General features: G+C 39.0%; 2 protein-coding genes across 4 annotated transcripts in view; one reads left to right on the top strand and one right to left on the bottom strand.

Moving 5' to 3' along the window:
* LOC150085444 (heparan sulfate glucosamine 3-O-sulfotransferase 1-like) overlaps positions 1-6,019 on the top strand; it is an 81,466-nt gene extending 75,447 nt beyond the window's left edge. For all 3 annotated transcript variants that reach the window (XM_090373251.1, XM_090373250.1, XM_090373252.1), the window contains exons 2-4: positions 80-179; positions 691-788; positions 4,590-6,019. In XM_090373251.1, coding sequence (XP_090229377.1) covers positions 4,606-5,688 — 1,083 coding nt within the window. In that variant the 5' untranslated portion in view covers positions 80-179; positions 691-788; positions 4,590-4,605 and the 3' untranslated portion in view covers positions 5,689-6,019. The remainder of the gene's footprint in view (positions 1-79; positions 180-690; positions 789-4,589) is intronic.
* Positions 6,020-8,986: 2,967 nt separating this feature from the next.
* Positions 8,987-20,439, bottom strand: LOC150085443 (uncharacterized). Its single transcript, XM_090373249.1, has 3 exons — positions 20,321-20,439; positions 15,956-16,835; positions 8,987-9,182 (listed from the first exon to the last, which is right to left on the bottom strand). Exons 2-3 carry the CDS (start codon positions 16,833-16,835, stop codon positions 9,028-9,030), a joined length of 1,035 nt encoding a protein of 344 aa, XP_090229375.1. The 5' UTR covers positions 20,321-20,439; the 3' UTR covers positions 8,987-9,027.
* Positions 20,440-25,660: the final 5,221 nt, after the last annotated feature.

Below are 25,660 nucleotides of genomic sequence, written 5' to 3'. Positions count from 1 at the left end.
ATCCCTAGATGTGAACATAAAAATTCAAATCTCTCATCAAAAATGCGAAGAACTCATAGAATTCTCTCTTTCTTTGCAGGGTTTTGAAACAGCTGTATTCCTCATCATTCCTTAGAAAGCAGAAGCAGCAGCAATCATGTTGATACTTTACTCAAGATGACCCCCTTGGTCACCTGAAGGTAAGTTTAAAAGTAGAATACAATCCGGGAACACTCCACAGTATCTTAAAACCAATTTAACCTTTAACTTAATAATAGCAAGCAATATACAGATGTAGCAGATTCTTCTTTGGGGTTAACAGCACCATCCAGCGATAGTTTCATTGTTTTGGTAGTGAAGCATGTTTGATAATATCGTGCTCTGATTTGTTGTTTTGAATATTTATTTCTATTAATGGACAATAGTACGTTGAAAAGAATACTACCTTAGCATTCATGGAACAGTAAAAATATTACAAATTTTAATTAAAGAAATTAAAATTTTAAAGTCACAACAAGACGGTGTTAAAATAAGTTTTGTAGTACGTTTGTAACGCATGTGGACTAGAGCTTGAGCCCGAGTCCCAAATAGCAGTCAGAAGTAGGCAATCATAGGGAGTGCTCTGAAAATGTCGGTGATGTACAGTGTACTTAAGTTTATTAGCTCTACACATCTCTTGATTTGAAATAAACAGTTTATTGTATCTTGCAGGTCAAATAATGCTACTTGCTGGAAGGAAGAGTCTTTTCTGACACAAAAAACACAAAGGAGAGTAGATGCTACTCAGGTGGTCCCTCAGAACTCTAGAGGTGAGTTTTTTGGGGTTTTCTTTAATCATTTACCACTGACTTACGTGTTCTTCTGAAGTCGTTACCAGCAACTAGAAATTGTGGACACCTAACTACATCAATCGATCACGTTTGTAATCGTTGGTCTGGTTCCGGCTTTTTGGTAATTGTAGCAGCATCTTCAGCTTATATACAATACCAAGCCTATTAGGTTTAAGAAAAAAAGAAAAGGAAGACCCGGACAGATTGTGAATTTTGTATGGCACATTAAAAATCGAAGATTTTTCTCTTCGGCAATTTCTATCTCAATACCAGAGGTGCTTCAATACTTTTGGTAAGGAAGTGTATGCTAGCGTGTTTTCTTGGTAATGTTCGTGATTAATGCGATTAACCATTCGCTATATTTCCCGGTTTGAATTCCTAGGCCGTAGCTGGCATCATCATTCAGATCACATGATCCGTAGATTACGATGAACCCTTAGTCTGTTTCCTGCGGATCGCTATCATGGAAACAAGTCAGAAGTAATCCTCTCATGCACTTAGACCTCATTGCAGTACACAGTTAATTATTACGAAATTATCGATTTATGTGTTGTGACTCCAGAGGTCGCTGCATTATTGCTAATCACTTCTGTACAGAGACACAAATCTGTAACAAGGTCGTCCCCAATCTTTGCCAGTTTCTCCCCCTACGCCATGTATCGGCAGGGAACCAATTAATGATTCACAAACAGTCTGCACTAGACCAAGTGTCCGTCCCTAGTTCAGTTTGGATATTTAATACTTCCTGAGCAGTGTTGAAGATTATCTGCAGTACGACGAGATAATTAATTTCAGATGGCGTGCGGAATCTGCGTGAAATATTCATGTATGGGAAACCGAGATAATAACCAGCCTACTACGTTGCCCTAGATGACCAGGACCGAATTTTACAACTTTGTGGGTAGCTTAGAGATAGATTTTCTGGTCTATGCAACTGATGGTGAATCAGCGTTATCAGATCTTCTCCATTGCTCTACTTAAGAAATAAATGTGGGAAAATATCGTTGACAAGCAGTCTGAGTGAATAAAATTAAAATTTTTAATTAAATATTGGATGAATTATGACTGTGAGCAATCCATAAACGTGGTCAAAGAAAACAGTAAAAATGATAATAAATAAATAGAATAATTTGAACCAAAAAACTCTAAAAATTAGTTTTATTAGAGAGAGAGTTTTTAAAAAATTATAGACATAAATTACCCTAGTTATTCGTTCATAATACTTCTAAGGTTGCGTATTTCCTGTTCCATGATTAATACAGGAAGTACAAGACGTACGTGGTGCCATCTAGTGATCGTAATGTACACTTAAATATATAAACTCTGAAATTCTTTGTTTGACTTTAGTAATATTTTTTTTTTTCTTCGTCTTCTTTTTTTTCTTTTTTTTGTCCGTAACTGATAATACATATTTAGAAAATAAATATATAAAAATTCTACGGTTTTTATTTGTCTTTGCTGCTTTTTTTTTAATTAGTTTTAAATTTTGCTTGGTCCAGTTTGGTACATAATATCAGATAAAAAATAAATAATAAATAAAAAAATGGAAAGAAAGAGACAGTTCTTGCTCAGTTAATAATGGACAATATTAACAACACGGTGTAGTTATAAAAGACAGAGAGCTCCGTGCATGACGTTTGTAGCGGACAGACTATCAGAGCAAATTGTTCCTCCAAGTGTGTTAGAATGAAACTTTAATGCAACCCTATGGAAAAACCAAAATAGATACTGCCTATCTAGGCTACATGAAACTGTCGTTAGCGATTAAAGTTAGATCATTTCTTACCGGGTACCTTATTATTTTCCAAGGTTCCACAGAAAACGAAAATCCGGTAGGAAGGGGAAAAAAAAAGAGAAATGCACTGAATTTTCAAGTAAGAACACATAAAAACTATTCAGTAGATGACGTCAGACTCTTGGCACGATGCCAACTTCAAGAGGTGGACGTTACTTCTTCAGTTCAAATGTTGATGCAACTACCAGCCATATTACCATCCGTGCCTTCTGGACAAGCGCACGTAATCATTTGTACTTCCATCTACATGGTTTTATTTTCCTTTTGAACTTGAAACCATTAATGGATATTTTCAGAAAGAAATACGTGAATAATTAAAGGACAGGAAATGTATGTATGGGGGACGAATCCATGGAAATGAAGCGCTTGACATCACACCATTGAACGTTAAAAATTACTTTCGACTATTTTGCTCTTAGTTACTTCTGGTAGCCTGCTACCAGGGGGCGTCTCCTTAAAAATAGTCGCGGATATTTGTGGTGTGTAAATCTCAAGGATGATAGTAGCCTTAGGTAGGGAGATCTTCACGTTCGAGTTGGTCGTAAGCCATAAATACGCGGCCTCTAACTTTCTCTTGATTGGGGGAACATAAGGTTTTTATGGTTTGTACGTGAATGCTGCAACAGATGACGCGTTAATTGATCTCCCAGGAAATTTTTCGTGGTTCCGCGCACACATCTGGCCTATCACTTGTGTTTCCCACCACCTTCCACCACAGTCTCCCTCCATAGTTAGCTGGAGGTCGATCCATCTTTTTGACAACCAACTATTCATTAATCAAGAAAGATTGAGATGGAAGACGTCGTACCAAATACAAGGTGATTGGCATTTGGGGTAAGAATTGGCCAATCAGTAGTCATGTGATCACCTCTGCACCCCATACTCCTTTATTCCAAGGTCGTTTCAAGAGCACCTCCGCCCACATATTCGGGAAACGAGTTTCGCAAGTTTACGTTTGGGACTAAATCGATCCATATACCAGATGGCATTTGAAAACCTAGAAATACTGTGTATACTCAAGTTGCAGTGCATTTAGTAACAGAAGTAAAGCAAAGATATTTATAAAAATATATGCTTTAGCTTTATTTTAAAATATACCTTACGTAATAGCAAGTGTTGCGAAATACCTTTGTTAGAGATCCCTCTAGCGGCAAATGAACCAACTACATATGCTCAGTAATAAAACCAATTTTCTAATAGCCTTTATTAGATATAATCGTATTCAGGAAATAGTCCATCTAGTGAAAAAATACCCAATATTTATACTTCCCACCATTCTTGTGTTATACCATTATAGGATTCTATTTACTGCTACAAGATGATTAAAGCTTATTGGTTCTGTGGAACACTGAGTCAGCCCCCTTCTTTAGAAAATCCTGCGACCATCCCTGACCATGTCTCCACAGAATGTTTGACTTGGTTTATACCATCTACAACTTGTGTGCAATCGCTTTCACAACAATCTGCATACTGTTTATTGCACTACACCAAGATCTATGGTCTGATACGTTAATTTTTGTGGACTGTCGATGAAACTGCTCACTTCCTCAATGCTTTTCTTAATCTAGGCCCGCTAGTGCTCATGGTGCCAAGAAAATCGGGTAGTTAAAAAGTTATGGCAATCATAGATAGAATGTCTGCTCAATGGATGTTTGCTCAACTTTGAAATTTAAGTTTAACTTGAGTAGGCCCCATCGTTTTGTTATACTCTTTCTGCACCAGCGTCACTTCTGTTTACTCTACAGCAGTGCCTCAGGAGGCTACTTCAGCAATCAATGACAAATGAGCATGAAATTTTCGACTTTATTAACACTGTTAGCATATGTGTGAACATATTTGCAAACTTTTAAAGTTGCAAAGCTACTTTTGGCGTACCCTGTATTTATAATTAAATGATTAAAAATAATATTGAGAGCATTAACCATAATAATTTATGATTGTGATTTTCCTCTCATTTATTATTATTATTTTTCTTAATCTTCCAGATGGGTTGAAGACAGCATGACCAGTAACAAGGAGCTGCCTTGCTCTCCTTGGCCGTTCTCCTCCCACTCTCCTCGGTCTTGGGCCTACATTAGCAGGGACTCCAGCTTCTCTGTTTCATCCAAGCGTCCCTGTTATCTCACCAAAGGGAGACTCTACACAATCTGCTTCCTTCTGTTCTTCTTCTCCTTCTGTGTCGCCCTACATCTGATGTATTTGGGTTATCCGCGGGCCCCCGTTATATGCCTAGATTCCTACCGTCGGAGTGGGTTCATCGAAAACGAGACCCTCAAGGACCGGGTTCGATTCCCACGGACTAAGCGCCGCTTGCCTCAGTGCATCATTGTCGGTGTTCGAAAGTGTGGAACTCGGGCGCTGCTCGAGTTTCTCAACCTGCATCCATCCATTCAAAAAGCCTCGGACGAAGTACACTTTTTCGACGAAGACGCGAAATATAATCTCGGCCTAGATTGGTATCGCAAACGAATGCCTTTCTCATTCCCGGACCAGATCACCATCGAGAAAAGTCCGGCTTATTTCATCACCGAATCGGTTCCGGCCCGGATTCGAGCCATGAACGAATCGATCAAGTTGCTGTTGATTGTCCGCGATCCGGTGACGAGGCTCATCTCCGACTACGCACAGCTCGCTGCCAACAAGGCCCGGAAGGACAAACAGTTGGCGTCTTTCGAGGACCTGGTTCTGCATCCGAATGGGCAGGTGAACATGGGCTACAAGGCAGTTCGCATCAGCATGTATTCCGTCTTTTTCGAACGTTGGTTACGGGTGTTCTCACGCGAACAGATTCACATCGTTGACGGGGACCTACTTATACGGGATCCCTTTCCGGAAGTGCAGAAGATCGAAGAGTTCCTGGGACTCAACCATAGGATATCGAAGGACAACTTCTTCTACAACAAAACGAAAGGCTTCTACTGTGTAAGGAACGACACCACAGAGAAGTGTCTGAACGAGAGTAAAGGACGAAAGCACCCCGTGGTGTCTCAAGAGGCCGTTCACAAATTGAGGCAGTTTTATGCCCCTTATAATCGAATGTTTTACAAGTCCATCGGGAGGGATTTTGGTTGGTCAGAGGACTGAGAAAAAAGAAAATCCCTCCTCTTCCCTTCCTCCGAACTGGGTCATTCCAAGAGTCCTTATGTACAGCGATACGAAGAGAGTCACACATGTTAAATATATAAAGATTATCTCTGTTATGCCATCTCATGAGAAGTTTCATGTAGCAAACTATGTTACAAATATTTTTGTATAATTTTATTCCATTTTTGTTGTTTTCATTTATAGTGGTGTGTGCCATCTGATGCGTTCCATTCATCAACTTCTTTCGTACCATTTTCATTCTTCTCTCTCTCTCCCTCTCTGTCTTTCTCCTACCATGTCAATCTCCGATTATTCCGACCTAAGATTAATCATCTCCGTGTATTCAGCATGTTTCCGCAATAAATTAATTTATCTAAAGTGTTGAAGCATTTCTTTCATTTCCGAAAAGTATCATTACGTTCACAAGAGAGAGAAAATAAGAAACAGCTCCGTATTTAGTAGTCAAGCGAGCTTGAACCATAGTCACTGAAAGTCTGAATAGGATCAATAGATCGTGGATTGTATTGTGTTCAATCAAATCGTCGACTTTATTCACGATAAAATTTCCTGTGCTTGCCACGGTAACTAGAGAGATCATTATCTACATGTCTTTTTCAGAAGCTTTTGATTTGGTAAATCAAAAGTCCCCTTTATAAAATTAAAACCTTGAGAACATCAAAGCCTTGTGATCTTATGATCCAAGGTCTTAAGATTCTGTGCTGTTGAATAGATGCAAACTCAACTTCATAAACTTCAAAATACACTGAAAGGACAGAATTCATGGGATACCTGATTCCTAGGCAACGCGTCACTGTCATCCCTCTCTCTCTAGTGGACGAACCCTTCATAGTCATGATGCACTAACAGAGCAATGAACTCTTCCAGCAGGACAATGCGCCTCCCTACAGAGCCGTGGTGACTAGAATATGGTTCGAAGAGCATTCCACAGATTTTACCACCATTGGTATCTTGGGATGCTGTGGAAAGGTCCGTTCGAACTTTGAATCCTCCACCCAAGAATGCGACGGAATTATGGACATCGGTGCAGCAAGCATGGATGGAAATACCTATGGAACGCTTTCGTGAACTAGTGAACTCCATGCCTCTTCGTGTGACTACCCTTATCCGGGCGAAAGGTGGGCCTACCTGTTACTAGGTAGGTATCCCATGATTTCTGTCCACTCAGTGTACATGACCATCACCTTAAGCATGCCAAACTTTGGAGATATCAGTTATTATATCAACAATGCAACACTACAAAAAAGATCTTAGCATCCTCTTTAGCTCTACTGACTGCTTTAAACCGCGTGTTCAAGTAATCACTCCTAATATCTCTAGCATACTTTGTCTCTGGAAAAGAATCCTTCATTTTTAATATCATCAGCAGCCTGAAGATATAAAAAAAAAAACAGTAAGAAAATTAGAACAATTTTGGTGGAAATAATCCCAAATATACGAGGAGTGTGTTTATTTACCTGTTTGCTTATAATAATGACTAATCACTTTTGAATCAATACGCCCAAACCAAAAGATATCTAAGAGCCACGGACTCTAAACACATTCCCTGAAATCGATCTACTCTCATAATCACTGGGAGACTCCAACCGTCTTTACCAGAATCAACTATCGATACCATGTGTTCTACTTCAGTTGTATAACAAAACAATATTTGACAGTTTGTTATTTATAATATTGGTTGCATATAATACATATATAACTGTTTTTTCCTAATAAAGACTTTGAGAAAAGGCTGAACTACTAGCCAGATGAGCAGAATTCAGCTATCCAAGATTTTATGCATGAAATCCTTGATAGTTGATGTAGTAGGATTTTAGGAGCACCGGTGACTAAGGCCATATTGCTCCATGTATAATGCCTGTAAATTACGTGTGTTCTGAGGTTGATCTTCTGTTTGTTGGATGAAAAACTAGTTTCTGGGAGAAAAAAACTATAGTTCCTTCGCCTGTAACCGACTAACCAAAATGCAAATCCATACTTGGATTTGCATTTTGGTATTAAGGAAATAAGCAACTAATAAGTCTTGGAGGACATCCATTAACGAGATTGAGTTCTAGATGGTCTTTTTTTTATTGGATCACTTTGCAATCCTGCGAGTGTTTCCTTAATCTCTCTGCCTGGTAAGTTTAAGCCAACTCTTCAACTAATAGCTTGAAAGATGTTCATAACTCGCTTCGACATTACTTGAACCTTGGAGCGCTAAAGCTATTTAGACAGTACCTTGCGCATTGGATAACAATATCACCTTTTACACCAGAGTACCAAAGAACCTCTATTCACGTTTATATAGCACATCGCTAATGGTAGTGTTTGGGTGTCGAAGTTTGCTAAAGCATCGAGAACAGTCTTTTATGTCTGGATGCTCCTACAAGTATTATGTAAATTGCATCTAATGTTGGACAAATAGCTGAGCACCAACTCTCTAATCAAAGTATGTTGAGAAAGCCAGTTTAATCTAATATTGCTAGAAGGAAGTAGTTTATTCATTATGACTGTCAACGCCATCTTCCGGAAGGAAGCTACAATAGAAAAATCAATAATCGGAATTTAAAAACTTGTTCTGTATGTTCTTTATACAAAATTCCACGTGGTTGGTGCTAAAATATTGAACATCTTTTCTAATGCAGATGGCGCTCACACATCTTTTTAAATTGTCACAAAAGTCTTAAAAGTAATTTTAGCAGATCTGAGAAAAAAATGCAAAATAACACCAAAATATAACTTAATGTCTTATTATAAGTTTTTGTGATTAACTTGTATCTGTAATATAAATTATTTTAGTGAAAAAGCAGTCGAAATTAAATTTTTAATAAAAATTTAGCCACTACATTCCTGCGCTGCTTGCAGCGCCATCCTTTGGCAATATTAGTAAATACTAAGATTATTTTGTTCTTTACAGTTTATTTTTATTATTATATTCACGGTTATTACAACTGATTATTTCTAAAATTTTTAATTTTATTTTTAAGATGTCAGTGAGAAAAATTAGAAGAGCGAAATTTGTAACTAACTTAAAGTAAATACCACCAAAAAAAAATTTTATTCATTTATTTTTAAGTGGCATTGGCCACTTGCGCATATACACTTATATTTTCCTTAATTGAACTGTCAACGCTCTATTGTTTGTCTAAGAAACTACCCAAAACCACACGTTAAAAACAAATTACCAGTGTGGTTTGGAACTCGCAAATAATCCATCACTGGAAAGAACTGCGCGAAAAAACATAAAACTCCAATACTGTGTTCGTTTTTTGATACTGATGAACTAATTTGTCTCGAATACATGAAGTAATTTGTGCAGGGTTTCAAAGTGTCTCGGAGCTACTTGTATCTGCATCTTAAGTCTCTTATTGTTAACTCCTCGAGGGGTTTTCCTTCCAGATCAGCGCAAACAAATCCACCCACGTGTCGTTTAACCTCGTAGGGCTGTTTTACAAGCCATGCAATATATTCGCACGTACATCGCAAGCGGTTATCTGGAAAGATAAAAAATAATAATAATTACTTACTATTATTTATGATAATAAAAACTTTATTAATGTGTTGTTTTCTGACATTGACCAAAAAGGTGGTAATTTTATCTTATGTGAAAGAAAAAAGAATTTTTTTACACGGGTTGAGTCAAGTGATTCATCCAGCGTGTACAACAATGCGCAGAGATCACTTTACTGGATGCGCTACTAATATTGTGTAGAACTTCTTTTTGTCTGCAGCACAAAGGTTGATTTTCCCCGAAAATGGATTCTATTAACTATGTATGGGCCACTACAGTGGCCCATACAAACTGGACGGAATCTTGAATCTCAGTAGAGTGGATGAAATTGGCTCCTGATACTAAATGGTCCGATGCCATCCCATACTTGCTCAATTGGATTGATGTTCAATGATTATGGTAGGCTATTGAAGAGGGAAGAAATCCCTGTTATGCTCTAAAAAAATCTGTTAAGATTTAAGCATGATAGCACTGTGCATTATTCTGCTGGGAGCAACCGTATCGGATAGAGTGCACCTTTTCAGCAATTTGAAGTCCATAATTTCCAGCGAAATACTATGTATAACAAGTCTACAGCTTGATAATCCCGCTCCATCAGCTTAATGCAGTTGGAGCAGGATGCGTGAGAATACCACTATCTTTTCTAGTTCTATAGGGTCCAGTTGTGATGATCAGTGTCCCAAACAGTAACAGAGAGGTCAAACACACAAGAAGAAATGCTCCTTAGTGAGCAACTGTGGTGTAACCGGGGTTCCTTCGGTTGCCAGTGTGTCGTCCATAATGTCTTCTCTCCTCTGGCTGATGAAAATGGATCCATTCATCTAGGGTGTCTATAGCTCGTGTCACGTGTTGTTAACAATTCTTTTGCAAACTAATATAGATTTGGCCATGGCGGGATGCATACATTTTTCCCCATGTTCTTTGAGTTGTATTTGCAAATAAAATAATAATAATATAAATAACAGTACAAAATATAATTACTCCAGCTGTAATCAACTAACAAAATGTGATCACAGATTTATAATCATCCCTTCCGTAATGGACTGTCTCTTGGCTCATAGAAAAAGCTGAGCTGGACTATGTCTCTGGTCGTTCAAGTCAAAGTGATAAAGCAGCAGTATGGGACAGTAAAGATTCGAGGAGTTTCAAAAGCGCATTATTGTGGGAGCTCATGAGTAGGGTGCTTCCATATAGCAAATGCCACGTCTTGTCTGCTCGCAACGCAGTGTGGTTAAGGTATACTAAGGATGGTGTCGAGCGGGTTAAACCACCTCCCGCCAACAGAACTGTAGAGGATTACTCAAGACGGATGTGTTCGTGGTAAACGAAGGGTGCACCGCGTTGTGCGGGGCTCAACGGCAAGTCACTGTGCGATAGTTTACGTCGCAATACAATATGGGGAATGCGAGAACAATATCCCAAATGATGCGTTGCACACTCAGTTGTATTCATTTGTTGATTGGCGGACCCCAGGGTTTCCCCATCAGCAGCTGCTTAATATCATGTGGAGAGAGCAGAGTAGATATGTAACTACCCAAAATTATCTACAGAACAATCAACAATATCTGTAGTTCTATATACAAGCCCTTGACTGCTAAATATGATCAATCTGAAAACCCGCACTGGACCAGCATGGCAGATTATGGTCCATTTCCCTCAACATTGTTGAGAAGGCTTCCATCCTGCAGTGGGTTGATAATGGCTGCACTTCACTTTACTTTTTTACTCAAATCTCAATAGCAACTTTATCACAACAATCTGTGTGATTAGACATCAGAACATCAAAGCTAATTAAACATAACCGTCAAATACATTATCGAAGCATATACAGCACAATTAACTAGTTTAAATATACTCAGACGTATGGGGTTCCACTGCAGATGACCCAAAAGACATCCTCTCCTCACTGCTGATCATCGTCGATGGCTAATTATGTGGTAAGTGTGTGTTGTTGTCATACTGAGGTTTCCCCCATCTTCGCGTTGATTTCGTTGTGGGTGAACCAGTTCGCTAGGAAATGTCAGAGATTTAAAAGCGTGTGGGAATTGTTCATGTGTAGTGTCCTGTACCGTTGTTCATCTGGTCATTGGATCCCTCCTGAGGCCCAACGTTGCCCCACTTTCGCCCCGTAGAGGCAGACTAGGAGCCCAGTAACCTTAGATTCACTCTGGCAGGTCCTGCCGCTTAATTTCCTTGGATTTCGGCGGCTAGGACCTAAAAAAAAAAAATCTGCGATATCGTAGGGATAATATCGCTTAGGTTTGCTAGGCCGAGTTTTGGGCGTAAGGTAATTTTATCATACTAAGTTTTTGATGTGTGGGGCTTTCGCTATGATGAAGGTAGAGATTGGAGGGAGACCGAAGATTGGGGGGGGGAAGCCAGAAATATAGGACCAATAGAGTAGATAGTCCCGGCTATCAGTGGGGCATACCCATGCTCCACCAGAGTAGACGTTTGGGGGTGGAGGGGAGAGAACAGAGAACGTCCCCCCCAAGGAAGTGGGAATAACAGGTGAAGGGGCTAGGGTGCCCTCTTCAGATCGCCATCAGGCTGTTTGCAGCTATGCTGCGTTTAGTCCATTCTGTTTTGTCACACATGGGGCAAGCCCCGTCTTTGCTTTTATTTTCCGTGTGATCAGCACTCTTCTTGAATTATGATGTGATGTCACCAACACGCCACTCTGGTTGGACACTGGAGGAATGGAACGAGTCTACCGATCGGATAAGCCCAAATACTTGGTGCAACACGCCGACGGGGACCTTTTTGTGTTGTGTAAGCAACGCGAGTCCTTGAGCCCATCCGCTCACTACCCAGGCAGCTGGCGGTGGTTGCTTAATACGAAACATGTTTTTCTGGCAAGAATACTTGGTGCGTATGGACCTGATCTGCGTGGGTAGCACAGTGGCATCGTCACCGTCCTCCCTACACCGGGTGGAAAAGGCCCGGGTTCGAATCCTGTCGATGACGCGAGGAACTTTAATGGGCTTTTTTCAGTCCGTGGCTGAGTTAGTCAGTCTCAAGCGTAGATACAAGGTTTTTTTTTCCCCAGAAACTGGGATTTTTCGTCCAGTAAAACAAGACAAATCGACCAGAGAACACGCAATTAACAGACATAAGACACAGCATGGTAGATGAATTTAATTATTCGGGTGGCCTAAAAATAATAGTTTCCTAGTTTTTTTTTTTTTTTTGTTTTTTTTTGTGCGTATGGACCAACGTTTCACTGGTGAGGTCTACCGGCAGCTCTGCGTGCACGTGCCATTGGATTTATTTATTGTCTACAGAGGTTTTTTTACAAATTGGAAAAGGGTATGTTGTTAACTTTTCTGGATATCACAATCGATTTGGAGAATAATATTAAAGAAGAAAAACAACGAATATGGAATAAATTAATGGATTTATGGCAGACCAGATGGGAAAGTGGTGATGTTGGAGCTGTGACTAGGAAATATATTCGCCAGGTGAACTATGCATTGTGAAAACCCGTGGCATCTTGGTTTGCGCCTTCTATGTATACTTCTTTTCTCTTAACAGGACATGGCTCACGTAGGGGCAAATTATATGAGAGAGGATTGGAGACAGATCCGTTCTGCACATGTGGCGAACAGGAGACTTGGATGTATGCAATTTTCTTATGTCGGGAGTATGAAGACCAAAGGAAGACTTCGATGGCAAATATTCCCGGTTTATCATGTGATACAGTGCATTTACTTATTGGAAATCGTGACTGTTTTAATTAATTTCAGGAGATTTCAGCTGCTGTTTTTGCAAGAAGAACTGTTCTTAGAGCCTTTCTTTGAGACGCAAACCTGGCAACTAGATTGCCTTCATGGAGTTTCTTGTTGGACCCGATTCCTTGTGTCGGTTCTATGATTTTGGAGAACGTTACGTTCAACTATTGGTTTCTACTTCTGGCTAGCAGCTGGAGTGCTGGACCTGATTCATGGTTGGATCTGGTGCTCTGGTTAGTTGTCTTTTGTGCTGCGATCATAAATACTCCCTTCTGGATTCTGGGGTGCTGGACCTGATGCATTGGGTCGGGTCTGGTGCTCTAATGGTTCTATTATCCAGGGCGTATAGTTGGACATTTGCTGGACAGTACCTTCATTTGGTTTGGAGGTGGAACAGCAAATAAGGAAATATTCAGTCGAACTGTGATTTTAAAGTTTATAGTTGTGCCATCCAGACTATTGATTATTAGTGGTCTTTTTTTTTTTCCTGCTGGCTCCCTGGTATGGGTAACCCGGGGAGCGGGATTGCTGGCACTCACTGGTATTGCACTACCTCCAGTGGGTGCGGGATTTCATGCCGAATTGCGCTACAGTAAAATCAGACTCAGGTAATTTAACATACTTTTTCAGCTGCTTTGTAAAGACTACACATTCACAAGTTCTCAGGGTAGAGTTGGGTTGGGCTTATGCCTGGGAGCTACCCTGATTAAAGAACACACTTACACGCACACAAATGTTTAATGATATGTACAGAGCATCTAATTATATGTAAATAGATCTTGTATATACTTTGATGTACATAATCTTGAGATTGTATATTGTGTGTAATTAATAAATGAATGAATGAAATGAAGCTCTTAGGTTATGGTTTCCGAGTTGGCTGAAGATACTTTGCACGTTCTTGTCAGAGATGCGTTGAGCTTTCGGGCTTTCCAAGACTTTTCTTATGCAGTGCGCCTCCGTAGCCAGGTGGGAAGGAGCAGCAGTGCGTAGCACACGCTTCCTGATTAGACCGGGGTTCGAGCCCGTCACCACCAAATACGGAAGATGTGGAAATGTCAGGGAATGACCACCGCATATCCGGGAGCAATATGGCCTTAGTTGCTAATACTCCTAAAAACCAAATAACAAACAAACAATCTTATGTAGTCTTCACTAAACTAACTATAATTAGACATTCTCTATGACTTTTGCTGTCTGCAAATGCTGAAACTACTGGGTTGGACTTGGCTCATGGTGTTGGGTTTAGCCAATGTTATGTGTTTGGCATGATTCATTGTGTCATTGCCTTGATCTTACTGTGATTTCCATGTGGAACCTAAATGTTTCTAATCCTGATTGACATTGACTCTACAGACATTGTGTCCTTTGGAGTAACAACCACTTCTTTTTTTTTGTTTGTTTTTGTTTTTGCTGGCTTCTAGGATTGGGCAACCTGGGAGCAGGACTGTTGACACCCACCAGTATTGCACTTCCTCTGGTGGGTGCTGGATTTGTGCTTTTGCGCGTCAGTTTTTTAAAAGTTGATACAGGTCCGGCTCCCCGTGCCGAAGACTGGCATCAGGTAGCAGCTGCCCTGGTGTCAGCTGTTCCCTGGTGGCAAAGTGACCTGACACTAACAACACAGTACTCTCACACACACACTTCTTTAACACTTACTTATACTTTCCTATTCAAAATATGATTTTTTTTTTAGTCAAAATTTTCTTGTTTTGAACCCTTTAATTTCATTTCTATCTTGTCAGGCCCAATTTACAGTTGATCTGCCAAATAAGGTAAAGTAGGTGGAGATGGGCGAATGCCTGGGGACAACCCCGACACAGTACACACATACAGCTCTTAGGATAACAACTGGAAGAAACCAGCAATCAGACAGAACGAGTACAGCTTGAGTGAACAATTATTTGACGACAATTAAATGAATGTCGGACTATTTTGGCTGCTGGGGCAGTGGTCTCATTGTGGCTGCTGCTCGCAGTGACAGGATCTATTCGAAGGACAAGAAAATCGTCAACAGTTAAACTGACAACCTGTCAAGTCGAGATTAGTGCAAAGGCACCTTTTGTTTTGTTGTTGGTACGTGAGTACCTATTAATTTATTGTGTCTGAGATATGCTGAGAATTTGGTTTTTAACTATAATTAACTTAACTATACTGTTTTTCTCAGAAGTAATGAGCTTTTGTACAGTGATTTTGCCACTAGTTAGTTTTTATTATTTATTTATTTTATTATTATTTAGTTTGCTGGCTTCCAGGTATGAGCAACCTGGGAGCAGGATTGCTGGCACCCGCTGGTATTGCGGTACATGCGGCGGGTGTGTGATTTTAGTGCGCTGAGCACTGACAGTGAACAGTAGACCCGGACCTGACCCCTCGAGCTAGGGAAGGGCATTAGGCAGCAGCTACCCAGATGTTGGCTGTGCCCTGGTCCAAAGAGGCCTGACACTAACAGCAGAACAAACACACGATACTAACACACATACATCAGCACTTTTTTCAGGCCCGTTTCGCAGAGATTCTGCGCCGACACAGCTGAACAAGGTGGGGATGGGCATATGCCTAGGAGCCACCCTGACTCAAGAACATACAAAAAAAAAAAAAAGCTCTTAGGAGACCATGTGTCATATTTCTTTCTTTTTTTTTTCGGACAGAAATGGTATCCTCTAAGACGATAATGCGCCATGTCATCGGCTCGCACTGTGCATAAATAACCGATGAAAACAGTGAAGATATCACTCATCTTGATTGACTTCCAAATTCTCCTCACCACAATCCAACTGAACACCTGTGGGATGTTTTGGAATGGGAAGGAAGGGAGGATATAGACACCCAAGGGTAACAATAGATCTGCTAGTTTAAGTTGTGTGCCTCTCAGGGCAATTTTTGGAGTCGACATTTAAGGATATCGTGGAGTGTCAGTGAATATGAAATAAATGAAGGAATCACAGAATAGTCTTGGTTTTATCAAAATGAAGATTGGCTAGACACAATCTAAAAACTTTATATAATGAAAGCGAATACTTACTGTGCACATCTATGCATCCTCTGTTAGCTTGTGCCATTCCGCACACCATGGCTGAAAACTGATGCTTCGTAAACTTCTTCAAGTTATTGTTGGACATATTCAAAAATTTGGGCACCTGGTTGGTGAAGGCGCTGTCAGCAATTAACATAATTTTGTTGTAAGAAAGGTCAAGGGTTAAATCGTAGTTGATTTGATTCAAAGTGAAAGCGTGATTATTAAGAACCACAATTTTATTTCTCTTAAGATCCAACCGGTTCAATGATGATAATTTCTGAAAAGCGTAAGATCCCACATAAGAAATCTGATTAAAAGATAAATCGATTTCTTTGAGACAAGGGTTGTCACGAAAAGCAAAGTCAGGAATTTCTTTGATGGAGTTATACCTTATAATGAGGTGCTCCAACTTATAGAACCCATCGAAGTCCTTAAAGGGAAACTTTTCCACATTATTATTCAACACTTCGATTCGCTTAATGTTTTGTCGTGATCCATCAAATACCCCGGATTCGATCGTTACTAGTGTGGTCTTCTTGATAAGGATGTATTCAAACTTCAAGGATCCCAAAGTATCCTTGGACAAGGTGGTGCTGAGAGGTTTGAAATTAGTGAGACTGAACTTGCCGAACTCTTTGACAGGAAAGTGTGCCTTAATTACATTCTCCAAGGTATATGAATCCTGAATTTTATCACAAATCAGCAGCGGAAAAGTCCTTGGACCTTCACACTTACAAGGCAATATTTTATCTGCATACGGACACCAAGAACGTTGTGGGGGAGGAATTTGCCTTCTCCATTGAGAATGAAAAGTGCCATCAGCTGTACTGGAGGTATATAAATAAAAATTCAAGTAGAGAAAGATCGCTAGAACTGTACCATCCATCTGGAAATAGTAAAAGAACGAACAGTAAACCGTCTAAGAATATTTTTCACATAAGAGAAACGATTACAGTCATTAATAATATAATTAATAATCAAAAACTAAAAGTGTATATATATATAGCTTCCATATATATGTAGTGTATATATATATATATATATATATAAGCTTCATTGTGATACACCTATAAAGTCAGTGATATGGCAGAAACAAAAATATCATATTGAGGACTGCTACTTTTGTTTAATCAAGACCTTTGACTATTCATCTAACAGTTAGAGGAGTATAACATTCAGTATCCCAACCTGTCTTCCTCAATGAGACTAGTAGCTCAAATGTTATGATATACCAAATCCCCAACCTCCTGAGACATGGACTTCAGATGAAGATATGCCATCTTGTGAAGGTGGTGAACAAATGTTAGTATCCGTCCTAGACGAAAAATATATTCCAAGCCAAGGTAGTCGACCTTATTTGATTGCTCAGCTGGAACTAAATGGCCTAAATAAGAATAAAGTCTTTCTGAGAGTCAAGCTAACCTTTTGAATTCTAGATTACAGGAATGGAACTTGCTCGCGCACCCATATCTAGATATCACAAGAATTTAATGCAGTTTTCTCCATGAGGAGCGATCTCACTTTCTGCAGTGATAAAAAAAAGTAAAGTGCAGCCATTATCAACCCACTGCAGGATGAAAGATTCCTCAACAATTCATATTGAGGGAAATGGACCATAATCTGCCACGCTGGTCCAGTGCGGGTTGGCAGATCGACCGTATTCAGCAGTCAGGGGCTTGAACCCCGGTCTACTCAAAGAGCGTGTGTTACTGCACTCCCGCTCCTGACCACTCGGCTACGGAGGCCTCTCTGCAGTGATACTGATGGCTTAATAGATGCTTTAAGTCACAAGCATAATCCTGAAGACAGTTTTTGTTGTTGGGTTTTAGGTTCATCAACAGCTTAGGGCATATTGCGCCGTATATATTATTATTATATTAATATAGTATTCACCACATTGTGCAAGGAAGCTACAGATCTTTGCTGCACTGGTAAAAAAAAGTAAAAACCAAGTAGATAAGAAAATACAAATTATATGCTTCCCTCCTCACACAGGTAAGTATCCGGTAGACCTTTGAATTTATTCAAACTGACAACCTCAACTACCTGCGAGGGCAACTTGTTCCAGCAATCAACCACTCTCTGACTAAAGGAAAACTTCCTACAATCTAATCTAAACCTCAACTCCTGTAATTTGAATTAATGACAGCTAGTTCTGGAATTCTTTATAACTGCAAATTCCACCTTCATTCGTTTTACTAATCCCTCTCAGAACCTTATAAACCTCAATCAAGTCACCTCTGAGGTGCCTGGTTGCCAAGCTCTGCAGCCCACATAATCGGAGTCTTTCTTCATACGGTCATCCTTTTTGACAAACTCACCATTCGAATTGCCCGTCTTTGGATCCTTTCAACAATCTCAATGTCTTTTTTTTTCAGATCTCTATAATGCATTATGCCTGTAAATATAAACATACTTGTGTAACTTGTAAAAATATACACCCATAGTGGTATGTCTGTAAATTGCATACGTTCTGTGATTGGTTTGCTGGACGAAACACCTGGGTTTTCGGGAGAAAAAACCATGCTACCCGCGCAGCAGACCGACTAATTCAGCCACGTTGTGAAAAAGACTCGTAAAAATTCCTAGAATCATTGACGGGATTCGAATTCAGGTCTTGTTTATCTGGCATGGGGAGGACAGCGATTCTACCAACTGTGCTACTCACGAGAGCCCTAAAGACAGAAGGCTCTTTATAGAATCGTCACAGCGAAATTTAAATTCCATCCGTGCCGTTGTATAATGCAAATACTCGTCCATCCGTATCAACTGGACGTGCTGTCCTTTTGAAGGACGTTCCCATTATACTGTCAATAATTTGTCGAACAGCGTATATTCCTGAATAGAACAACGTCCACCATTCACCACTAATTGATTGGGAAACCATTTCATTGTGGCCTATCAAATTAGGCTTAATGGAAAATTTCGTAAAAGCGCTGGAAGATAATGACATAGTTTAGAAGTTGAAAAAAAAATTCCAAGTTAGTGACGCGAAGATAAAAGAAAGCATATTCATTGGTTTAAAAATCAATGTGTCTTTTGACAACATCCTCGATGTACCCGAAAAAGAAGCGTGGAATGCCTTCAAGATACTCTGCTAAGACTAATTTTGTAGAAGCCATAGGCAGAGGTGAAATTGATTCGTGCGCTGCTTCTATTGGGAGTTGGGACACACCAGGGAAACAAGGTTTGGGGGATTACGAGTCACACGTGAAGAAGTTTTTACAGATGAGGATACCAGAAGTATAACAAATTATACCTGGGAGCTAAATGATCGGGGGATAACTGAAACCTATCAGTGTATTAAGAACTCAGCTATAATACGAGCTTAAATGCGTTTTTGTATTCGAATCTTAATTTCTCCTCCACCCGATTTTTGAATGATGTCAGCGATGAACATTTGGGAAAATTTCGCCGCTAGGACATTTTTTGCGTAGAAAAACGGCACGAAGGCAAATGGAATCCAAACATGCTTGCAGATTACTACTGGACACTTTTATGAGGTAAGCTGGAAGGGAAGGGAGGACACCAAGCATAAATCAAGGGCTAAACATATTTTAAGCTCTTAAAAATTATTTGCAAAAGTTTTGTTAACAAAAACATTTGCTAAAGCTTATTAAATGATTTGCTAATAAAATATTTAAACGAAAGTTTGAATTTTATCGAAATCCAGACAATAGCAAAATATTAAAGTGATATTCGGATTCAGCACTACAATATACACATGAATAACAAATTTTAATATGAAAATAAAACAAAATAGTTTAAATTTTTTGGTTAATAATTTGACATGTTCTTCAAGAAAATTGAAAGATAAATCATGCAGAAACTAAACAGCAATTCCTAATGCCAAACCTTGAAGAATACTTCCATTGTCCATTGAGTAATCTTTTTATTCACCGACATTAACGTTTTATTTTGTTATAAAACATTAGACGATTCAATTTTCAAAATAAGTTTAGCTATTAATGTGTACTAAACCAAATATTACAATTTTAATAGGACCACAACGGACAGTCCAGCAGAGAAACTTTTATGAACATTTTTACCACCATGGCCAAGTTAGTCGATCTCTAACGACAGTTGCATAGTTTATTTATTAATTTTATTTTATTATTTTTTAATTCTCGCAAAAGTTTGTTTTTCATCCAACAAATCGGGCAAACCAACCATGGAATAGATCCGAAATACTAACTCCTCATAGCCTGTTCTCAATTAAAAACATATCAGAATTAAGTTGTGCAATCGGAAAGATAAAATTAGGAAAAGTAAACATTTTCAACTTCGCTTATATACTTTAAAAATAAAAATAATGGCCGACTAATATCGTAACCTAAAATCTAATTGCAAAAGCGCTGGTAGAATACCTACTTGAGCAACAGGATGGTCGATTAATACGAGGGAGAAGCACTTCCACCGCCAACCGAACGTTACGCCCTTGATTCGCCACAAAACCGTAACCAAACCAGAGCTGACGACTCCAACAGGTGTCCTGCAGCCGTACACACAGAAAAATAAACCATTAGGGTTAGCTCCCGACTGCACGCAATTAAAAACAGACCATAGAATGGCACACATCCTTCCATAGCATCAGGGGGTGGGGTGCAAGGGGAATACAGGTAGGTAAACGTTGGTCTCTTTGTGAACAGGACGTTACAGCGACGTTTGTGTTATCAGCTGGTGGTGAAGAGCTCATTTCTAAAGACGCATTGGGGTTTTCAGATAGTATACCCATACATTGATGCACTGACACAATTGTAGCCTGAGAATCTGTTTCTTCACTGCAGGTTTCTCTTAAATACCTCTACAATAACTTGGTCTCTTCTGCTGTTATAAGCAATGATGTTTAGGTGATAAGATTCTCGTTATAATGATTCGAATAATGTGACCTCCTCCAACTCCATGAGCACTCATCATCCGCTACATTTCTAATAGATCATTCTGATTGTAGTCCAAGCCATGATTTCGTTGTTTATATTCATAACGTGGCTATAAGCATTCATTCCCTCTACATACGTCCCAATGGGAGAAAATGATATCGAAACCGTGTTTAATTAATCTATAGTTTACAATTTGTATTTAATTGCGTCCGTTGAATCACATGTCTGAATCTGGGCGTGATTTGTTTCTGTTAACGCTGAAAAGATTGACGTCAGATTCATCACATGACCATCTAGATGTATAACCGTCACGAGAACACTCGTGACACTTTAAAACTCTCCGAATATTTATCTCCTAGATTTAAAATCCTATTTTGCAATTGGGTAAAAATCAAATTAGGCTACTCAGCAGGCGGCGCCACTTTTAACTTCTGTACATATCGGGGATGACATTACAGCCCTTTTATCAGTTTAAAAGTTAGCTGCTCTGTGGAAAGATATCTGAAAAAGGATGGCGTAGCTTACAACCAACGAATCATAAAAACGTCATTAGCAGGGAAAGGAACGGGGGGAAGGTATTGCGAGGCACGTGCAGGTAAATTAATTGGTCTATTTTAACGCTTTAATGTATTCTAAGAAAGCAGATTGGGAAACTATTCTCTCTCTCTCTCTCTCTCTCTCTCTCTCTCTCGTTCCCTCCCCTCGTCGAATTTAGATTGCTATGGCAACGGTCAAGGCCCTCGGCTAACAACAGGGGTAAACAGTGGCGACAATAGCACTTGGGTGAGCGTCCATTAGTTGACCCGACACAATACGATCACTACACAAGTACTCGTTCGAAAGAGGAGAAACCGACAGGTGCACCCTTGCGGTTTCTAAACTCCTCCCTACCTTCCCCCTCTTTGTTATGGGGCGACGTTTGTTCGCGTGCAGTTTCGATCAGCGTGTCAATGTTAAACGAGCGTTCCATTTGACGCATCGAAACAGGACATCGCCCATCGCACTGGTGGGAATGTTGGACAATCTTATTTCACCCACAACAAGAGGACCGATTCGTTTTATAACAATTTTACCTTGCCCGCGTGTTCGATTTCAGCTTTCACATGCACAATCGTGTACACGATCTACGTGTGACCACGATGACCACGAGTCTTGTCAAAATTTTCCCCCAAGAAGCATCCAAAACTTACCTAAGAAGGATCGCTGAAACAGCAACTCGTATCTTCATGTGTTGAGATGTCGTTTGAAACGTACTGTTGCCTAAGGTATGGCAATTTATTACAGTGTGCAACGAATGTCGGGAACATTGTCGGAATCTAATTATCCCTCAGCTGGCTTGAATGACACACGTTCGCTCTATTATAGACTTGCAGCATAACGGAAGTGTTAATCACCCTGGTGGATGCTTTACATCGACACTACAGAGTGATCTGTTTTCAGGTGACGTTGAAGGTTGCCTTTTGTGCGATTACAAGGTTACCAGTGAGCATCTGAGGCAGGAGATGTCCAGCAAGTCTCAGTTGGTTGTCCAGTGAGTAACAATATGGTCAGAATGAATCGTACTTTACCTTTAGCTGCAATCAGCGAGACAATTTCATCTCCGTGTACCTGTACATCCCAGTCACTCGTTATTTTAGTTGATTGCTGTAATAAGCTGAGATAAAACTGACAAGAATAAAAGTAAATAAAGGTGCTTTACATTGCATATACAGTCGTAATTCGGTTTAAATATCTAATGATAAATCTTTAAATCCTCGGCAGAAGTAAGAAGTAACATCTCCATATTACTCATAAATAATGGTAAATCATTACTTAATAACGGACCCAATGAAGAGTCCCGTTTTAGGAGAAAACACCCCGAGTTAGCTTTCCCTACATAGACCAAAGTCCTATTAATTAGTAGATTTTTCATCCATTTGAGCGACTGTTCCAAAACTCCATAACGCTGAATCTTCAGTAAAAGGAGATTAGGATCAATTGAATCAGATGCTTTCGATAAATCAAGACAGATTTAAAAGAGTAAAGAAATATGTGGTTGAGATCTACCACATTTTGTTAATTTATGAAAAGCTGGAGGATCTTAGCGGCAGTACTCTCCCTGATTCCGTCTTGATCACTTGTTGCAAATTAAAGAAGCGAGACGTTTATGGAAAGCAGAATCTAAAACTAAGGACAGAGATGAATTATAATTCATCGTATATTGTGTATCCATTTCGTGAATTGGTTTATTTGTGTTTTTTTGAAAAAATTACAAAAAAAATTTTCTAAGAGCAAAGGATTCCTTAAAAAGGAAATAACTGGATGAGTTCTGTTTGATAAGCTACAAGGGAGGAGAGTGGAATTGCCATCATGTCCTATCAATGCATCTGTTTGTGGATCGACAGATGTATCAGTCATGTAAGTTAAGCAGTCATGAGTCACAATGCGTCTTTAGACATCATGGGCAGGTTTGTCAGGTGATTAGAGGATGATTAGTAGGGAGGTGGGTGGATGGGTGGGCTGAAACTTGGCAACTTCGTCATATCCTGAGGAATTTGTTACCCACCCAAAAGGTTTCCACATTTTTTTTTTCTTTTTTTGGGGTCTGAGAAAGCCTCTCTGAAGAGTATAAGGGCACAGTAAAACTTCACGATATCTTTCATAAGACCAATCTTTTAACCATAAAAGTGCATTCGCCCATTGAAGCGTTTATTCGTCTAGCCCAGTACTGACACCATCACTGAAAAGCGGGTTTTACAGGGGTAAAAGAAAATTGATTCCAGTGTATAAAATTAAATTGCAAAAATCTGAAAACAGAACTTTAACAGGTCGTTAGAGTAGCATCGTTGAAAAGTCCAGTTGAATTTCATTCGCATGAGCATTGTAACGTCTGACAAATCTAATACATCCAAATGTTGAACCTTTTTCCTCCAAACATCTTCTTCTTCTTCCTACACGAAAAGAATTAAAACAAGAAAAAAGTTAAAATAAAAATTGCAAATATTCAAAACAAAGTTCAAATATTGATAGCAAAATCACAATAAAATAATTTAATTTTATAGCGTCATCCATGAAATTGAGGGAAGACAATCGTTAAGGAACAACTTATTGGCCATCAATATATTTTCTTCTGAAAGTTACTATCTGCGATACTCAATTTCTCCATTTATCATATGAATCCTAAATTATTTTCATGCCATTCAGCCACGAATAGAAACACTAAAGCTGGCTCTAATAATTGACTTCCCACCCCCCAGACAAAAGCCTCTCCTATTTGAAAAGCTCCACTGGATGGCCTTTCAATAGAAGCAGCAAAAGTAAAACGAAACGGAAATAGAAAGTGTGTTATATCCGGTGTCCTTGACCTAGTGGCAAGTTTCCCGTTTATTCAACCTGATGGGAGAAATTTAAGCTTCCCCACTTCAATAGGGAACCCTCACTGGGCTCTATTGATACTGAACGGTAAGAGATCAATTGATGCAATTCGTGGTATCAACCCCACTTGGGATACGGGGGGTTTCTAGCGTATCAAAGATTTATTTGTTTTTCCAATAGCCAATTAAAATTCGCATGACGTGTTAAAAATGAAATAACATTAAAGATACTTTTATCAGACGGATAAACATTTAACATTAATTCAGACCGAAATTACATTAATAAATATTTTAATTCGAAAATTGTAGATCTCTTAAAGTACCATTTATAACTGACACAATAATAAATATTTTATTATTTTTTCCTACATCAGTGCGCAGGCGTCACAATTTCGATCTTAACTCTTTGATCTTTTGCATATTAAGCTGTAACAGCAACTCTTTCTACGTTATTGTATTTTAATATAAAATATTTTAAAATATTATCTTAAATTAACTTAAAATTAAAATTATTTTTCTCTTTTTAATATTAATTAATGATTTTTAATACTTCTGCTTAGTTAATCGAAATATTTTGCGTTTATGCCAAATTAGTGTAAATGATGGTTGAGAGATGGCGCCACTATACAACGTCAAAATTGATATTATCAACAATGGTTTACCGAATACCACATGATTTACTTTTAATTACTATTTTTAACTAAACTATAATTTATTTTACTTTAAATAAAAATCATATCTGATGGAATAAAAGGGCGAAATTATTGTTAATGCTTCTCAATTTAAAATAGGCGAAATTTATGATAATTTAATGTAATATAAAAGCTGAAAATAATTAATAAACAGGGACAGGTTTATATCCATTAAGCAGGATATGTTAAATTAAGAACAAATATTGATAAACAGTATTTTTTAAGTGTCTATATTTGTTTGTTTTTTTTTATTTTAAGTAAAATAAAACATCCTGATCTGACTGCTGCCTAAAAAAAAAAATAATAACAAATAAAAGCTTCTTCCCTTCCGTCTCACTAAAACATCCATCACTACCCTCACGGAAAGGGGTCATTAACTTCTAGATTATCCACATAATGATCGAAGAGGCGATTATTGAACGACACAACCTGATAAGATCGTTGACTCTTCGATGACACGATACAGTTATAGGCGTTTGATATATTGAGAAAATGTCTTCGTCTTTACCTTTCATACCTTTCATTAAGAAATATAAAAACCGGCGTATTTGTCCGCGAAAATTATTACACAGAATTCCCCCGAGGTACAAAGTGTGGCTTTGCGCAGTACAAAGAGTCCTTCAGTTGCCCTTGGGTCATCGGTAAATGGCCGCTTCATGCAACCAACTCATTCCCCCCTTACCAGAGCACGTTCTGACACCCGTAGTCAGAGGCCCAACGAAGGATCACTGGGTGGGTTTAGGTCGTTAACTTCCCTTTGACCTCGGAAGACTGAGGGAACCAATT

Source organism: Mastigoproctus giganteus, chromosome 5, assembly GCF_048544385.1.
Source record: "Mastigoproctus giganteus isolate SK-2022 chromosome 5, ASM4854438v1, whole genome shotgun sequence".
Lineage (NCBI taxonomy): Eukaryota > Metazoa > Arthropoda > Arachnida > Uropygi > Thelyphonidae > Mastigoproctus > Mastigoproctus giganteus.
Note: the sequence above shows the minus strand (reverse complement) of the source record. Positions and strands in the feature narration are given on the sequence as shown.